The sequence below is a fragment of the Neopsephotus bourkii genome, unplaced genomic scaffold (genome assembly GCF_033783945.1).
Source record: "Neopsephotus bourkii isolate Nb327-2 ecotype Australia unplaced genomic scaffold, CSIRO-AGI_Nbou_v1 NB_804, whole genome shotgun sequence".
In the NCBI taxonomy this organism is placed as follows: domain Eukaryota; kingdom Metazoa; phylum Chordata; class Aves; order Psittaciformes; family Psittacidae; genus Neopsephotus; species Neopsephotus bourkii.
The window spans coordinates 3,245,416-3,262,809 of record NW_026901300.1 but is presented as its reverse complement, the minus strand read 5'-3'; the positions used below and the strand labels follow the sequence as shown (position 1 = coordinate 3,262,809).

Sequence of the window (17,394 nt, the reverse complement as noted above, 5' to 3'; positions counted from 1 at the left end):
CTTCCTTATGCTCTGTTTTGTCACTGTGGTGTGCACGATCAAACCTTTCATAAGTGCGGCTGTTCTGCTCCTGGGTTTTCATGGACATAGCACTTATGTGCTGCCTAAGAATATGTTATGTGCTACACCATCTACCCATCCCAGATTAATGGGAGAAACACTGTTGTGAATCAATACAGAGCAACCTGAGATCACAGGAGCTGATTAGGAAATACAGCAAGTGTGTGGAATATAATTAAACTCTTTTGTTGTGCCAGGGTATTGCCTTTAGCATTAACCTGCACTTAGAAAGGAGTCGACTGAGATTGGACCACGAGAGCCGGTGAGGTCCATCTTGATCTAATCAGAATTCCCTCCAGCAGGGTTGAGTTTCTGCAGGTCACAGACTAGACTAAAAATGTAGTGATCTAAATCACAGCGCTCTCTTGTCCTCCCTGCTGTGACAGCAAGACGTGTAGGTTCCTTCTCTGCCAGCCACAAGTTCACAGTGTATGTGTGGGCTTCCTGGATGACCTTATGGAGGAAGAAGGTCCTCCTTTTGTTCTTTTTCCTACTAGCTGGCAAGCAGTATGTCTCTCTGAGATCATGTCCTGAGGAACAAGCCTGTTTAGAAACAGAAGCAGCTTTTTGTCTCCTGGGCTGTCTTCCACTGTGTACTTTGAGGAATTCTATCCCTCTGTGTAATAAAGCTGAGAAATGAACCTCTTGCTGAGAAGCTGTTGGTGGTCCTCTGAGTCCCAAAAGGACTTTGTAGGAGGCAGTCTGGGAGGTGGGACTGTTCCTGGATAGTAGGGAGTGGAGCACCACCTTCTTCATGGGCACAGGAAAGCACTTGTTCCTCATGGGGAAACTTGGACTTTCCACAGCTGTATGTTTTCCCCTCTGCAGCTGATGTTTTATCTAGTGCCAGGAGTAAACCACCGCTGCTGAATGAGGTTGTGATTCCTGCTCATGAAGGTGGTAAGAACTTGGAAACTCTCATCCTACTGGAGTGTTGAGTATTGCTAGGAGCTGTGGGCTGTGCCTCTGCAGCATGTCATCAGTCTGGGGCTGCCTCCAAGACACCCTGGCTGGAAAACATCCCTCTTTTCAACCTAGGTGCTGCAGAATGAAGGCTGTATCTTGAAGTCCCCCAGCCATATTTGTGTTGGGCCTTGAAAGGAGCAACATAAGAGATTGCCTGAGGTCGGAAGCCAGCTTGTGTGTGTGTGTTTCAGCAGTCAGACTGCAAAGGCTTAAACTGGGGGAGAAGGGAGAGCTGCTGTCTGCAGTCAATGGCACAGCTTCAGGTTAGCCACCCAGACCCTGCTCGCTCTGCCTCTGGAGGCTCGGTTTTGGCTTTGAGCTGAGCTCCTGCAGCTGCTTCTCCAGAGGAAGCTGGAGTCTGACTTAGTGAGTAGCTGGTTTTCAGTCCAGGTTGTCATCCTAAACAGGTCTGAGGGAATTCCAAGCCTGTGTATTGGGCCTCATTTGTTTGATTGGTGGGTTTTGTAGGCTTGCAGATGAAGGATGCTGGTCTTGAGCACTTCCTGTAGAAGCTGTGCTTTTCCTTGCCTTCGGAATACTGGCACTCTGGCAGAGAGATGCAAGGGTTTTTGGATGATAATGCATGGATTCCCATGACTGTTTGCAGAGTCTTTCACGCCAGACCCCTCATTTATAAAGCTTAATTGACAAATCCATCCATCAGAGACTTGTCTCCTTCCAGTTACTACTACCATTATGTGTCTTAATTCCCAAAGCGTTAGTCTTGCTGAATAGATCATTCCAGGATCTCTACTATCAATCAGAGTGTTGGAGAGCTTTACAGACATGTATCTAGGTGTTACATTTTCAGTTGGAACAGACACTTCGAGCTAATGACAAGCAGCATTTGTCAAAAAGTGCTGTGGCCATAGTGCTTTGTAACTCTGCACCCTCCTTCCAGGGCTACAGTAGGTTTGTGTTGATGCTTAGCTGGTGTCTGTCTGCTAAATAGCTGCTTGGAGCAGTGACAGCCCTGTTTGCCACTGGATGGTGCCAGTGAGAACCTCTGCAAGCCACATTGCAAAGGGCCTTACAAAAAGAAGCCCCATGAAAATCCTTCCTGGTGTGTGGTAGGTGCCTGATCCAGGCTGGGGTCAGAGCCTGGAGCTTTCTGCAAGAAGCATAGCAGGTTGCAGAGCCTCAGTGGCTTCCTTACAGAGCTTAATTTTCTGTACTGGGGGGCTCAGGAACCCTTTGACTTGCAGCCATCCCTGAAAAGCTTCTTGCCTACCTACCACAAGAGGTTCAGTACTTAGGGGAAGTAGTCTTCTGCCTTACAACTAATCCATTCTGATCTTGCAGGACATCAGAGGAGGAGGGGTGTTTTAGTCTGCCACAGAGTGGCATTGTTCTGCTGTGCACTGCGGGAGCATGGAAGCACAGAAACCAGTCAGGACAAGTACGCCATGGGAAGCATAACACTTTGACTGTCCTTTCATTGTCACCTCCAGAAAAACTCATCCTACTTGCAAAAAGCAAGCTGGAGATCTTCCCCACTCAGGCAATGCTGGGGACGTGGTCAGGAACTGATCATATATCCACCAGTGCGGTTCCAGGCTTCTAGGTGCAAACCTCTTGCAATGGAATTAGTGGGAGATGAATGACTTACCCTGAGCTCTGGAAACCTGTCACAATTAAGGCTGAACAGGGGAGCTGTTGCTTTGCACGACTACATAGACTGAGGATGTGTTAGTCTCACAGAGCTTTAATTTAAAGCCATAGATAGCACATGTATTAATGGTGTGGGAGGTTCATACAGCCTCTCCAACCTGCCTGTTTGGGCCATTTTAAGTGTTTATAGACCACTTCTAGGTAAGTAAAGTAAAAGGGGGCTGTAGATGAAAGAGGAAATGTGAACAGAAGCAGTGGTCATGCATGGAAGGAGTGCTTGTCTGTGTTAACACTTATTAGGGACCTTTCAGGCACACAGCATTGTGTGCCCATGAAAGCAAGCAGCCCTGTGAAGTACCCATCCACACGGATGCCCCTGATATCCCATCTGGGAGTCTGCTTAATGACAGGACCACACCATTGCAAGACGAGAGTGCTCTTTGGAAATGTCAACACCTCTCTGTTCTGGAAAACATCACGTTGTGCCTGCCTCCCTTGAGGGCAGAGCCTCCAGCTATGTGAGGAAGGCTGCCTCTCCTCAGCATCCTTACAGAGCGCCTTCATTTTGCCTCTTTTTCTTCATTTTCTCCTCATTTTAATTGGATGGTGAACCAGAGGTTCCTGCTTTAAACAGCAGAACATTGTATTTCATGAACTCCATTACACACTTGGTTTAATTTCCAATTAGCCTAGTATGCTAGCAAAATAATCCGATTGCTTTGTCTGTTGGGTGTTCTAGATCTGCCTAGCTTCCCTCCTGTCCCCCCCACCCCCTGCAAAGCTTTTCCGTGTGGGTTGATAGGCAGACACTCGGGTTTTCACCCACCCCCTTTTCTCCTTGTTAATGTATTTTATACCATTTGCTCAGAGCTAGAGGTTTGAGCTGCCAGAAGGAATAACTGGCAAAGCAGTGCTCCTACCTCTTGCAGCTCTCCACAGGGTCGGATCTGGTCTCTCCGGCTGCAGAGGGGGATTGTCTGTAGGTGGGTTTAAAAATGTTGGGTTCTTGTTAAATCTGTAATGGAGTTTCAAGTGCAGGGTTTATTGTGTTTTTTAATGAGAGCCTGTGAGACTTAGTTTATCCCAGTGATGCTTCTTTGAGAGTCTAAATTTATTGGGAAATTCCAGCCAAAAAGCAGGTTTATTGTCATTCAGCTTAACTGTGCTCTAACGGGATGTGACTGCATTTGAATACTGCTGAAATGTACCCGGAGTGAACTGATTTACACCAGCAAGCCAGGCACCTATTATTACTGTTATTTAATCTTCAGTCTGCTCTGCATTTGTACTTCCTAGGTGGCTTTCAGGCTGATTCTCAGTGCTTGGTACCTCTTAGCTTAAAGGCAGTGGTGTTAATTGTGAGTCAGGTGAGGCATTCTGCTGTGGATTTAGTTTAGAGGTTTAAGCTTTCCCTGTTCAGCAGTTGTTTGGGTTCACGTGTGTTTGGGTAGTGGGCTGGCCTCAGTTTTCTTAGGTCTTTTTGAGAACTAAAGACTATAGTAGATGTTAGTTTCTTGTCCTTTAGTCTTCTTCCTATCTGTGAAATAAGCTACTGATGGTTCCTCAACCAAATGTTTTGAAAAGCAGGGAATTCTTTGCTGAAGAAGTTTATGGCTTTTTTTTCCTCAGCCAAGTATGGAAGTGGTTGTGAAACTTGACCAGTTTCATGTAGGACTTTGTCCTGTACCCCTTGTAAAGCTTTAGCTTTATATTTAATGTGTCCCCCAGCAAATATATCCTCACTGATTCCTGTTTTTAAGGGTGAGAAAACCCAACGAGTTGTACAAGTTACTTTATCCCTTTGTACCTTGTACTTGCTGTTCAGTGCAGCTGGACTTCACTACTTGTGTTCCTCTGTTGAGGAAGGAGCTCTCAACTGAGTTGAAGAGTTAATGTACAACATCAAAGCTGAACGTTTTCTTTGGCCACAGTGTACACTAGGTTACCAGGTGAGGTACTACTTGAATTGGTGTTGACTTAATGGACTTCTTTCCCCATACCTCACTGACCACTGTTAGCATCCCAAACTGTGGATAGTGCTTCTGTCTTTATTTCCATGTTGCCTGAGCCATCACTTAGTGAGAGCTGTCAGCTGTGTATTGGAATGAAGCCATGCAGTGCTGGCTTGTATTGCCCTATGTTCCTGTCTCCTAACGAAGCCAATGGCAATGCCAGTGAAGAGAGGTGAGCATGCATGCTTGAACCAGTGTTTATGTTGGCCTGGTTCCTGCAATCTGTTTTCATTTCAACTGTGCTGCTGCTGTCTAAAAAGCCTTAAAGATGTTAATTATTTTTGTTGGCATACCATAACACATCAATATGTTCAGTGTGAACCGCCAGCAAGGACTTCTTTTTCCCTTTAATAAATGTTGCTTAAAGTTTGAAATTACTCCCTTATCCCCTTTTGCTTTATTTATCTTGTCACCAAGTTGACAGCAGCACAGTTCTGCTAAGGCAGACGGTGAGGGCTGGCTGTAATTGTGGGCTATAAGATTGTGGATCCCAGCTCATCTAGCTACTGCCAAATATTTCACAGCCTCGTCCAGTCCTCCTTTCCTAACACCCAAGCAGACCACAGGCCATGCTCCTGAGTGCATCTTGCCATCTGATACTCCTTCTTATGAATGCACTTCATGGGAATCTGAAATCTACTGGGTTGCCATATGCTGTGCCAACCTCAGCACTGATTTGGACACTTGCATTAATGCTTCCATGTTAGTTCCTGAAAAAATCCTAAAAGCAAGCCCTCATTCAGAGTCAGGGCTCTGGGTTGGAGCTGCTGTGAAGCTACCCAGAGTGGAAGTCTGGAGCCTGCAGGAAGGTGAGATGTTCTTGTTCCATGTGGCTACTCTTGCTGTCAGGCAGCCCATGGTGACAGCATTTCTGTGCATCCTTTGCCTGTGGCAAACTCCATGCTAGACTTCACTTCCTCTGCAAGAAAGGAAACTTGAGTGCAGCTTCTTTGACTTGTACCTGCCCCAGGGTTTAGGATATGCACATGGCCCAGTTACTGCAGTGTAGTGCCTGGCAGTGTGAGTGCATTTGCCAGAGCTCAGCCCTGTTGCTCAGTACACCTGCCAGGTACATGACTCTGTGATGCTTTGGCTCTGTAACTTTTCATATTACTTCAGTTTTGATGGCTTTTTCCAAAAGTTGTTTCATTCTAAAAGTGTTTTTCCGCAATGGTTTTGAACTTTTAACTTGTTTTGATTTGTCTGCACTTAAATACTTCCAAAATATAATGGAATTGAAGCAGTCTTTCACTTCAGCTTTCTGCTGTGTCACATTAGCCTTTCAGGAGTTAGTCAAATGAAATGATGGGGAGAGTAAGCAGCATCTCTTAATAAGTTACTCATTAAAACAGTACAAGGAGACAGCAGTTCTGATTACTGCTGATTTTAGTGACAGAAGGCTCATTCAACTAATGAAATTCATAAAGTCTTGGATCAAAATCCTATCTCTGACCTCTAGGTGTGAAATGCAAACCAATCAACATTACTGTGCTTGTGCAATGACTTTGGAATAGATTGGTTTAATGACAGGCAGTGATGGGAACAATACAGAGAGTTGTCTGGCCGTGCTGTTCTTATTTTCAGCGTAATGCATCAAAAGCATCTTTAGGCATCCAAAGAATCAGCTGATTTTAGATAAGATGTTTCTTTGCCTTAATCCCATAGAAAATAGTGCTATAAATCTTTTTTAGCAGGGGTGTACTGTGAATTGGGTTGGACATGCCATCCATTGTAAGATAGCCTGAAAACGCCTTTGTGTAGGGTATAGCAAGTTGTGCGTCAAACTCAGGCTTAAATCCCTTTTCTAGTGAATTGAACAAATAAAAGACTTTTGTCTCCTCTACAAATTTTCTATTTTTGTCTGTCTATTTGCAACTCTTCTATTTTGAACATCTTCACTTGGCATCTGTTAGAATAACTGCTGAATTTGAGTTATGGAGCTCTGAATTTGTGTTGCACTCCCCCTTCTTGCTCTTGTTGAGCTGGACCCTCCTCTCTGTGCTTCCTGTCATCTATGCTTAGAGAATAGACCTTATATAGTCTTAAATGTAGCAAGAGTATTTTCAGTGCTGTACTGCAGTGCTTGCCAACAGGACTCTAAGGCAGACAACTGGATGTGATGGGGACTATCTGGAATTGAAATAGGTGTTATTTATGAGTTGCCCATTTTAGGGAAATTGTGCGTTTGCTTTCAGACTGGGTGACCTGGCAGTGTTGCTGCAGAGCTGAAGGCACCTGACATCTCTTACCAAGGAGATGGTTGTTCTTAATTCTCAGATAATCCCTCTCATTTCTCAGATCACACTAAGCCAAGTGCTGTGGGCTGCTGAGGGGAGATTAGGTAAGAGGTATGCATTCCTGAATGAGTAGGGCAATTATAGCTTTTGGGACCTGGACTGTATCAGTTGAGCATCTCCTGGAAGTGAGGGTAGACAATGTCTTGAAGCAAGCCAGGGTGGGAGTCTGGAGCATGCAGAAAGGGGAGATGTTCTTGTTCCACGTGGATACTCTGCTGTCATGTCTGCTCCCTTCCAAGTAAAGTCTCTTGGGAGGTCCTGGTCCCAGCTCTGTCTGGAGGTGACTTTAACTTTAGTTTATCTCCAACAAAACTACTTTCAAGTTGTAATTTCTCTAGCAAAATGCACCCAGGCTGGCTTTTCATGTTTTCTGTGTGTGTTGGCAGCCTCGTCCTGCTCTGTGCTGCTCTTCTTTCACTTCCTTCTCAAGAGACCCTTCAAGTTTTGGTAAAGAGCAAGGTTACAATCAAGCTTCAGGCTCTCCAGTTTGGTTATGAGGTTGTATGGGCTCAGGTGACTGATGCAGTTGCTCCTGCAGAGCAGCTGATAGCACACACCAGGATCTCCATGTTTGTTTGCCATGTGGAACCCATGTAAACTCAGGTTAATCCCTGCCAAGTCATTGATGGAATGCCAGCAAAAAACACATCTCCTTGTCTCTTCTTCCAGGTGGTAGCGAACGCTGTGGCCGCCTTGTCGGAAATCAGTGAATCGCATCCCAACAGCAACCTGCTGGATTTGAACCCTCAGAACATCAATAAGCTACTGACAGCTTTAAATGAGTGCACAGAGTGGGGCCAGATCTTCATCCTGGACTGTCTGTCCAACTACAACCCCAAGGATGATCGTGAAGCTCAGAGGTATGGTTGTTCATGCTCTTAGCACAAGCCACATGGGGCTGTTTGGTCACTTGCAGGCTTCTGCAGTGTTAGAACTCTGGAAAGGGCTTGTGATAACAGGGATTTTTGTTGAGATCTGTAGCAGCACAATTAAGACTTGAAGTAAGAGCTTTAAAAGGGAAGCAACTTGTGGTAGATTGGGCTGATGCTGGAAACCTGCTGTCCCCTTTGCAGAACCGCTTCCTCTGCTTATCAGTAGCTTTTTTCCCCTTTCCCATTTAGCAGTCTAGTTCTTAGGGGAACTGGTGCTACTAAGAAGGGATCAGCCCAAGACCAAACCTGTAACAATGGCAGCACTGTTTGGAGGATTTTCTAGTTTAAAGCAGAGCTCTCAAATGTGGTTTTGTTGCTTTGAGAAGCAAGAAGCCCTTATAAGTTTAGGGACTTCCAGAGTACTATAGGTCTGAGGCTGTAATACTGTTTTCTAACTAAAAACTAGTCTGTGATAGAACTCAAAATCAAGGTAAGAGATTAATTTTCTTATCACTCCAAATGTATCCTTGTGCTTTTACCTTTAGCTGCAATGACTAAACCTAAATACAAAGAGCTTAGGGCTTAGGAACTAGTGTTAATTCGTGCACTTCAAACCTCCTCATCTTTGTCCAGAGTCATAAAAAGTCAGATTCTGTACCCAAGAGAACAAGGAAAAAATACTTGGAACAGGTATTCACTATTCCTCATCTATTTTGTGTGGGTGATGTGGGAGTGGAGGGGGAAGAGGGGGCACATGCCCACATGCAAAATCCTGGGCAGGCCTTTTCAAATTTGACATGTATCTTCATTAACTGTGGTTTTATAATCCACTTCTTTAGAAAAGCCTGCCAGTCTTGCTAGGTTTTCTTTCTTCCCACCTCCCTCCCCGTGTGTTCTGTTTCTGTGCCAGAAACAGCTATTAATGAGTGCTAGAAACCTGCAGAGATCTCCAGGGTGTCAGGCCAGTATTATCCTGGCTTTGTCAGAAAGGGACCACCAGTTTGAACAGCTGTGAACATGTCCCAGTTCCTCATCAGTGATTCCTCTGAAGTGGTGTGTGAAACTGGATGGGCAGTAACTACTTTTGCTCCTTTGTGTGGAGTTTGAGTCTCAGAGCCTGCCTTTAGTTCAGAGGAGAATGATAGCACTTGGTTTTAAATAGCTTTCTCCACAGCAAGGCTGGTGTCATTACCCCTGTGCATGAAGAAACTGAGGCACAGAGAGGTGAAGCAGCTTTGCATGCCAGGAGACCTTGGGCAGAGGCAGACTGCCCCCACCTCTGACTTCAACTCCTCTGCTCTTCACAAGCCATGCTGCTTCCCTTCCAGGGTGGCTGAAAGGAAATCTTTCAGGGAAAGGAACTTCAGGAGGCACAGATGGGAATAAGATTGTTCTGGGTTAGCAATATGCAGGAGGGGGTGGGAAGAAACTTGACAGATGCTGTAAGAAAGACCATATGAACCCAAACTTCCTTTCTGCTTGGGGTGGCTTGTTTAGGATGCTCTTGATTTATAGGATCCACTGAGGCAGGTGGTGAAGCTGAGACTTGGGGGTGGTATTTAGGTCACTCCCTGTATCATCAGTGGAACAGAAACCTAGTTTTGCAGAAACAAATGGTTGAAATGGCAGCAGCCCCCAAAGCAAACCAGAAGTGTATAACACCTCTGGATCATTATAGGGGGGCTAAAGTGTTTTTCTGGTCATTAAAGTTGTGTTTGTAAGTGACAGACAAGATTACAGAAATAGAGAATACCATCAGGCAAAGGCAGAAAGCACTAATAATGGAACTTGTGTTGGGATTGGAATGCTGAGAGCTGGAAGAGTGCTGAGCTTACTGTGGCAGGAGAGAAACCTGAAGCTGTGAGAGAAGTAGTTCTTTGCTTCCTGCTGTGTTCAGGAAAGCAGGACTTTGCTTGTTCTCTGTGACCAAAACCCAATCAAAGTAGTATCTGAGAAGCTGTCCTCAGCCATGTGCAGTCTTCTAAAGTCAGACAAGCTCTGAAATATCTGCCATTCTGAATTACATCTCTTACTCCTCTGTCCCCAGCATCTGTGAACGGGTGACCCCTCGGCTGTCTCACGCCAACTCCGCAGTGGTGCTCTCAGCAGTGAAGGTCTTGATGAAGTTCCTGGAACTTCTTCCCAAGGATTCTGACTATTACAACATGCTGCTGAAGAAACTTGCCCCTCCGCTGGTGACCCTGCTCTCTGGAGAGCCTGAAGTTCAGTATGTTGCCCTAAGGAACATCAACTTGATTGTGCAGAAAAGGTAAAGGCCCATGGGGCCCGAAGGGCATCTGGTTATCTCAGAGCTTCAGATAGTTCCACAGGCAAAGAACTTCACTGAACTTAGGCTCAGATCCCTTGAGGGACAGATGAAACTGTTTATGACTCTGATAGACTGAATAATTCTTTCAGCAGTATATATGTGATACCAGTATCATACAGTATTTCTTTATCTGCCCCTTTCATTGCCACCTTTCTAAGAGCAGTAAGAACTGCCCTCTCATTAGCCTATAAACCAAATTGCAAATAAGAAGGAGGTTGTAACTGTATGGTTCGTGGTGACCTGTAGAAACTTAATGTGCTTATGCTATTATCAGCATAATAAGAAGAACCAGGCTGCTGACATACTGATGTACAGTGGGTTGGGTTTTTTTCCCCCATCAGTTTACTCCCACGTGCATGTTTAAATACTGTTGTTCCTTGCTGGAAAGATGTAATAGGTTGAGTAGCACTTTGTGATTGTGTTCAGGGCAGAGCTACCGTGCACAGACATCTGGCAAGTGAAAGTAGCAAATGGGTTTGTCGGTGGGTTTTGCATTAAGATAAGGATGTTATTCTTTCACTGAAAACACTGTCATCCACTGGCTGACTGCAGTGGTTGGATCACCAGTTCAAATGGAGGAAGTAGAGATGTAGGCAGAGTTGGAGACTTGAATTCTGCATTTTGTACCTAAACACTCTTGCTCCAGCCTTCTGACTTTATTCAGACTGTTGTTCTCATGTGTTTACATGCACTGGACCCAAAGTGACACAATCCTGTTTCTCAGGAAACGTTTGGGTAGATGTCTAAACAACAGATACCTGTGGTTAGGATAGAGCCCCTTGTTTTTACCAGTCTCGAGTCAAACAGTGTTGTGTTCCCTCCAGGCCTGAAATTCTGAAGCAAGAAATCAAGGTGTTCTTTGTGAAGTACAACGATCCCATCTATGTTAAACTGGAGAAACTGGACATCATGATCCGCCTTGCTTCTCAAGCAAACATTGCCCAGGTCAGCTGAGGAAATCCTGTCCCTGATATAGTGCTCTTTGCAGCTACTTAAGGGAGGTGGTGGAGTTTTCTCCATAGTTAAGATGTTAATAGAATGGTATGTCTTGCATCATGACCATTAAGTAGATCTTGTTCGACAAGGAGAGCTGACTTCTCCTGTCAAATGGATTGCTGTTAGTGTTGAGGTTGGAGTGAGAGGCTTCTTTCAAGTAAGAGGTGCACCTGTAACAGTGGCATTCACAATGGCGCAACATGACTGAAGTCTGGATTTCAAGAGTATTAAATTGTTAAACACTTGCACAGATGCTTGTCAGAGCTAAAATGAAGGTTATTTTGCTTCCAGAGTGGAAATAGCACACAGCTAAGCTGAGTTGAGACTGCTCTATACAGTATATAAATTCTCCTTGGATTTGATGTTGGGTTCATCCAAATTCGTGTCTTAAAGGAACTGTTCTTGAGTGCAGCCCTGGCCACAAGACCTAACACTAATGCAGAATGATTAGTGCCTGTTGTTAGTGCTATTGTTGTTCTACCCTAATTGTCACAGAGCAATTTCATTTAATGTGACATTTTTAAGCAGCTCTTTCCTGTGCTGTTTCTTGGAACAGAGCGAGGTAATTCACACACCTTTTGTGCTGGGGACATGGAAAACATCTTAAAAATGAGTTTCCATGAGAAATCTATTTGGCATTTTCTATTTTTTCTTGGTAGGCTCCATAGCAATTTTAATGCATAATGTCTCAATAATGCAGGTTGGTTGGATGAAAGGCAGTGGTGTCTGGAGGGCAAAGTCTGGGACTGGTATCTGCAGACTAATGAACGAATCTCTTCCTGGCTCTAAAGAGGCATTCCTAAAGGCAGCCTAAGCTTCAGAAATATGCCCTGAAATGAGACCCAAGGAGAGCAGGCTTCTACCCACATCCTCCCTGTGCTGCTTGTCAAGGCTCTTCATCTCCTTGCCCATTCTAGACCAAGGCAGCAGACTAGTTGTGTATTCAAGTCATTCAGACTCAGGCAGTATTTAAAAAGCATAAACTACTAAACCTGGCTGCTTTTAAGTCCTGTGCAACAGAGATCAGCCAAGGAAATAAGAAACTTCAAAACACAGGTGTCCTGTCTATGATTGCAGATGTATTTGTCTGCAGTCTGGCCCTTCAAGGCCTCCTTATCTTGTCTTTGCTTGGGACAATTTGCATTGACTACAGTTTTTTTAACTGTCTCACTTTGTGCTGCTCACCTCTCCTTTGCAATCCATTTGTGACATCACAGTGAAATCCCTGATGTCATGTTTGACATAAGAAACAGACACAAATGAGATTTTGAGGGAATATAAATTGCATAAGGGTTTTTTTTAAAACTCATTTATTCTATCCCAGCAGGTCCTGGCTTAAGCCTTTGTTCAGTTTCCATTAGCAAAAAAACCTTAAGAGGAGAAATATCTGTTACTAATCTCTGTATAGGTGTTCAGGGTGTCATCAGATCCCCTCTGCATCCTCCTTTTGGATCCAGAGGTTCATCTTGGCACAGAAAATGAGAGATCAAAAATGGTTGTTGCCGAGAGCTTTGCTTACAGTGAATGTAGAACAATAAGTACAATAAACCAGGCATGAATCTACGTGTGTGGATGTGACCCCAACTTCACTGTATTTTCAGTGTCAGAAGGAATAGCAGCATTTAAGTTTGACAGGGCTGCTTTTGTCCCCAGCTTTTAGTTCAGGGGTATTTGAAAATAATCCAGACTGAGCCAACCTTTGACTCTGGATCAGTTTTGCTGCCTGATCCAAACCAGTGGGTTTCAGAGGTAGAGACTGATTGCAGAGTTTGACTGTGTTAGCTTTGGGTGTGTGTGGGTAGCTGTGGAAGTGTGCATCCTGCTTGTGTTCTCGTAGTCAAGCAGCATCACTTGTCAATGGGATGTTCTCTCTGTGTGACCCCAGGGACTCACGCTGGTGCATTTGCTTTGCAGGTCCTGGCAGAGCTCAAGGAATATGCTACTGAGGTGGATGTTGATTTTGTGCGCAAGGCTGTCAGGGCGATTGGGCGCTGTGCCATCAAAGTTGAGGCAAGTATCTGAACCTTGAGGTTTTCTGTGATTCTCCAACTTCAGAAGCAGTAATGGGCTTTGTCATCTTGTTTCCACATTACCCAAAGTTTCTTTACCCCTGTGTTGGCAATCGAGTGACGAGCATGATGAGCATGATGTCATGCTCATGTTGATCAGTAGCTGGTGAGCTCCAGTTGAGTACATTGCAGGAGAGTGGTGGGCTCCTCTCAGACCTCAGCTTTGCAGGCAGAGCGAGGCAGGTAAATCATCCCTCATGGAATATTTTGCTGTGCTGGCTTCAGTGCAACAATGACCACTGATCCATGAGGGACCTCTTTTAATAGCTTTGGCCTGACCTTCTGAAGGGGGAAGGAGAAGAGGTTGTGCAGAAGAGCTCAGTATTATGAAATGCTTTGTTCCCCTATATTTCAGCTGAAGAGAACACATGCACAGAATTAGAAAGATTTGGGGCATTTAAGTGCAATTTGCACAAACACAGAGTGGCTGTCTGCTTATTTAGTTGTACAGGTCCATATAGTTTGTAGCTTCGTTTAGAGCGTGTCTAGGTGCTTATGCAAGTAAGTTCTCAGGAGCCCCTGCAGTTATCTGAAACAGCAGTCTGCAATGTCCTCTGCCAGTTGAACGTCCACCAAAATGCTCATCAGAGAATATTTTTTTGGTGATATCCCTGTCAGTTTCCCTGTAAATGAGTCCGGTATGCCTGACAGGAGCTCAGGAAGCCTGTGAGAAGAGGGAAGACTTACGCTGTGGTGTTAATGCTTTTCAGTAAACTGCTAGCCGAGTGGAAAATGTCCCATAAGCCCTCTAATTTCAGCTGAGCTCATTTAGCTTTTCCTAAAGTGTGTTCCCAGGAGCATTGCCTGACAGCAGATTTAAATAAAAACCTCATCATGCCTGGCTGAGTTCGGTGTCAGTGCATAGGTTTCTCTGGTTCCAGCTAAGCTCCTGTGAGTCTGTGTCAAAGAGGACACCAACTGCTGACCTCTTGAGAGAATCGACTGCCCATGCAGCCTTCTCTTCCTTCCTTCAGCTCCTAAAGGCTTATCCCTGCCATGGGCTTTCTTTTAAGCATGGCCCAATGGCGCGGGTGATCACTGCCTCTTATTTCATGTCTGCAGTTCAGACTAACAGAGTGCTCCTTCCATGATGTGTGCAGGCAGGAGGCTGACTGCATGGAGCCACAGGAGTCACAGTAGAAAATCCTCTTGAGTATGGTAGAAGGCTACTGACAAGTTAGAAGAAGCTGGTGGCAACTCTTTCTGAGGCAGTGCTTGTGCTGGGGACTGGGAGCTGGCTTTAGTTCTCAGTAGGGACTTTCTTGTTAGGATTTGGTCATGTGTGTTTCTCATAAAAGATGGTGTATTCCTGCACTATCACGGTGGTTTTAGAAGGTTTTACCCTTTCCTGCCCTCATTCCCTACGTTCTTTCTTCCCATCCCTAGTACTATGACATTCAGATTCATTATACAAAGGACTAATGATAATGTCCCATCAAATTCGCAGTGACCCTCTAACTATGTAATTGTCTCTCAGTAGGTAGCTTTAACCTTGATGTTTAGCAGTGCTCCTTTGAAGACACTGCTGCTAAAAATGGGATCTGTTTACTCCTCTGACAAGAGCCAGACTTAAAGAGGGCAAATATAGAGCAACGCATTACAGTGTCCTCAAGTCTGGGTTAATCCCTGTCCCCCCTGCATCTGTGTTTACCAGAGCCTGTTTGCACTGTGAGTTATGACTAATGGAAGAGCATCATCCTTTCAGCCATCAGTGTCCGAGTTCCTAAGGCTTCAAAATCTGCTTTTTGACACAGGGCACAGCCGGAGGGAGCTGTTGATGAATGAGCATTCACAGGAAACCTCAGCTCTGCTTCAGGGATCCTACCTTTTGTCTGGTTGTCTCTCCTAGATGAGTAAGACATTGTGTCTGCTGTGATGTGAGCATTACCTTTGCTGCAGACAACAGAGGCAGTGCTTGTTTGGGAAATACAAGCAGTACCTATGCTGAATAGAAAGGCTGATTTATTTTTTTCCCAGGCTTAAGTAGTCATATTGTCTTGAGGCATGTCGGAACAGCATCATTTTGCATGGATAGACTAGCTCAGAGTTAGTTTGAGTATATCTACAGCAGACTGTGTGATGTAGCTAGACTTGCATTGGTTTCCTCCATTGACAGAGCTAGATGAAGTCGTCATCTGATGCTTTGCTTGTAAGGAAACCAAGCATCACTCCTATGGGAAAAGGAAATGAAGTGGATGCAGTAAGAATAGTGATTCTTCTGGAGCAAAGAAGCAGCAGAAGGAGCCATATAGAGGGGGATTTGTCTCCATTCCAAGAGATTCTGCCAGCAGCCCAGTTGTTAGAAATCAGTGAGTCTCATGGCTGTGCTCATGGTGTGTGCTACTTCAGTGTTCTTTCAGGCTTTCATTTGCTTTCTACAGAAAAACCAAAGGAATTTTGACACTGGTTGGTTGTTCTTCCTCATTCCAACTTGAGAGCTGTTCTGGTTGGGGCACTCTTTCATCGGTTTGCACAGCACTGCAGTCCCTTGGGATGGCCACCTTCAAACAGCAATGTGTTTACAAGGGATGGGCTGAGATGAGATGGATTTTGCTATGGGGAGAGGGACTGCTCTCCTGTGTGTATGCCTACGTGGCTGCTCACTTCCCAAGCATCTCATGGGTTAAAAATCAATCCCGCATATTTCAAAGTGGATATTTTGCTCTTCCTGGAAAACTCACGCTTTGAAGTGCCTAAAGGAAAGAAATATAAACCTTAATTTGCTTTTCCTTGAATTCTGCAGCTCTTAGGCTTTACTCATTGTAGACTGACAGGGCTGGACTGCTTGTTGCGACTGACCGCTGTAGGTTCTGCAGAGTAGAGCTGGCTTAGGACAGGTTGACCCCAAGTGCCCCTTAAGGCCACTTGTTAAAACATGTAGTGAAAGTAGGGGAAACTGGTAAGAGATGAAATTGCAAACTCTGAAGCATCTGTCTTCAAGACTTTCAGTGGGGTTCACATGTGTGTGGGGCTAGGTCTGTGGTCAGTCTTCGTGAAATGGAAGTCTTCCAAGTCCCAGGCCTCAAATCTCCTTTTGAGCAGAAGAGATCAGTGCAGGCCATTGTCAAATTGCCATTTCACTGCCTCTGTAGTGGCAGAGGACCTGTAAATCTGTGCTAAGGAGGGAGAGGTATCATAAAATACATGATACCAATCATAATTTTATATGATACATTTCCTTACTCTGCAGCCAATTGTATTGGGTTTGTTTCTGTTTGGTGTGAATTTCAGGGGAGATTCCTATGCAATTTAGTGCCATTTTGCAAAGGCAGAGCGAATACTGGTTTATAGTGTGTTCTGTCTTGGCTGCTCATTGCCACTGTTTGCACCTGTAGGCTATGTTTGTAAGACACCACAGCTAGAGTCACAAGGGCAAGCAATCACCAAGAGGTTTTAGTGTCTGCTTGTCTCCAATTCAGCTCTACAAGTCTTGAGGTTTGTCCCTGAGCTTTCTGCCCATTCTCAAAAAGCTGATTCCTGTGACTTAAATGCCATTTCATTCCTCCTCCTCCTGCCCAGCCTTCAAGTACTCTGAATGTGAAGGGGACTGTTAGCTCACTTGAATTGAAAAATCCACCTACATTGCTATTGTCTGTGCCCTACGCTGTTTGTCTCGATGCTGAATGCTTTCTGAATGTTCTGATGGCAGTGTCATGAGCAGTCTGCTTCTCACATTAATCACCAGCTGTGTAATGAGGCTTCATATGTGCTCTGTTAATAGCAAAATAGCTGTCCTTATTTGAGACTCCTCGGTGCTGGAGTTGGTTGCTCCTGTGATGTCCTGCCTCACTGTGCTATTTGGAATTAGACCTCCCTGAATTACTTGCCTCTAACTCCAGTTCTGGTTCCTGGAGCAAGCCAGTGTCTAGTCCTTGTTATCTTACAGTGCCTGTGGCTGGGAATTTTGAACTAGTTAATGTAAAAGTTGCATTATCAAGAGCTGGATTACTATTTATAGCTGTATCTTCACTTGTTGATAGTGACCTCACCCCAAAAACACTGCTGCTTTTTGCTGCTGTTACTGCAGTGTGATTGACAGCATGGGTTTATCTTGCCTTCTAGCTTCCCCTTAAAGACACCTTCCAGCAGTCCCTACCAAAACTCTCCCCACTCTGGTTGCCACGGCTTGGGCAAGTCTAAGAGAGCTCATTTGGTGTCCTGTTTCAACTGCTAGCCAGCAAG

The 17,394-nt window shown here is 44.9% G+C and overlaps 1 protein-coding gene across 1 annotated transcript in view; it reads left to right on the top strand.

Moving 5' to 3' along the window:
* The window catches only part of AP2B1 (adaptor related protein complex 2 subunit beta 1), a 78,618-nt gene that overhangs the window by 14,007 nt on the left and 47,217 nt on the right, over window positions 1–17,394 (top strand). Inside the window, exons 6-9 of the mRNA XM_061355574.1 lie at window positions 7,616–7,806; window positions 9,866–10,087; window positions 10,972–11,092; window positions 13,058–13,153. Coding sequence (XP_061211558.1) covers window positions 7,616–7,806; window positions 9,866–10,087; window positions 10,972–11,092; window positions 13,058–13,153 — 630 coding nt within the window. The remainder of the gene's footprint in view (window positions 1–7,615; window positions 7,807–9,865; window positions 10,088–10,971; window positions 11,093–13,057; window positions 13,154–17,394) is intronic.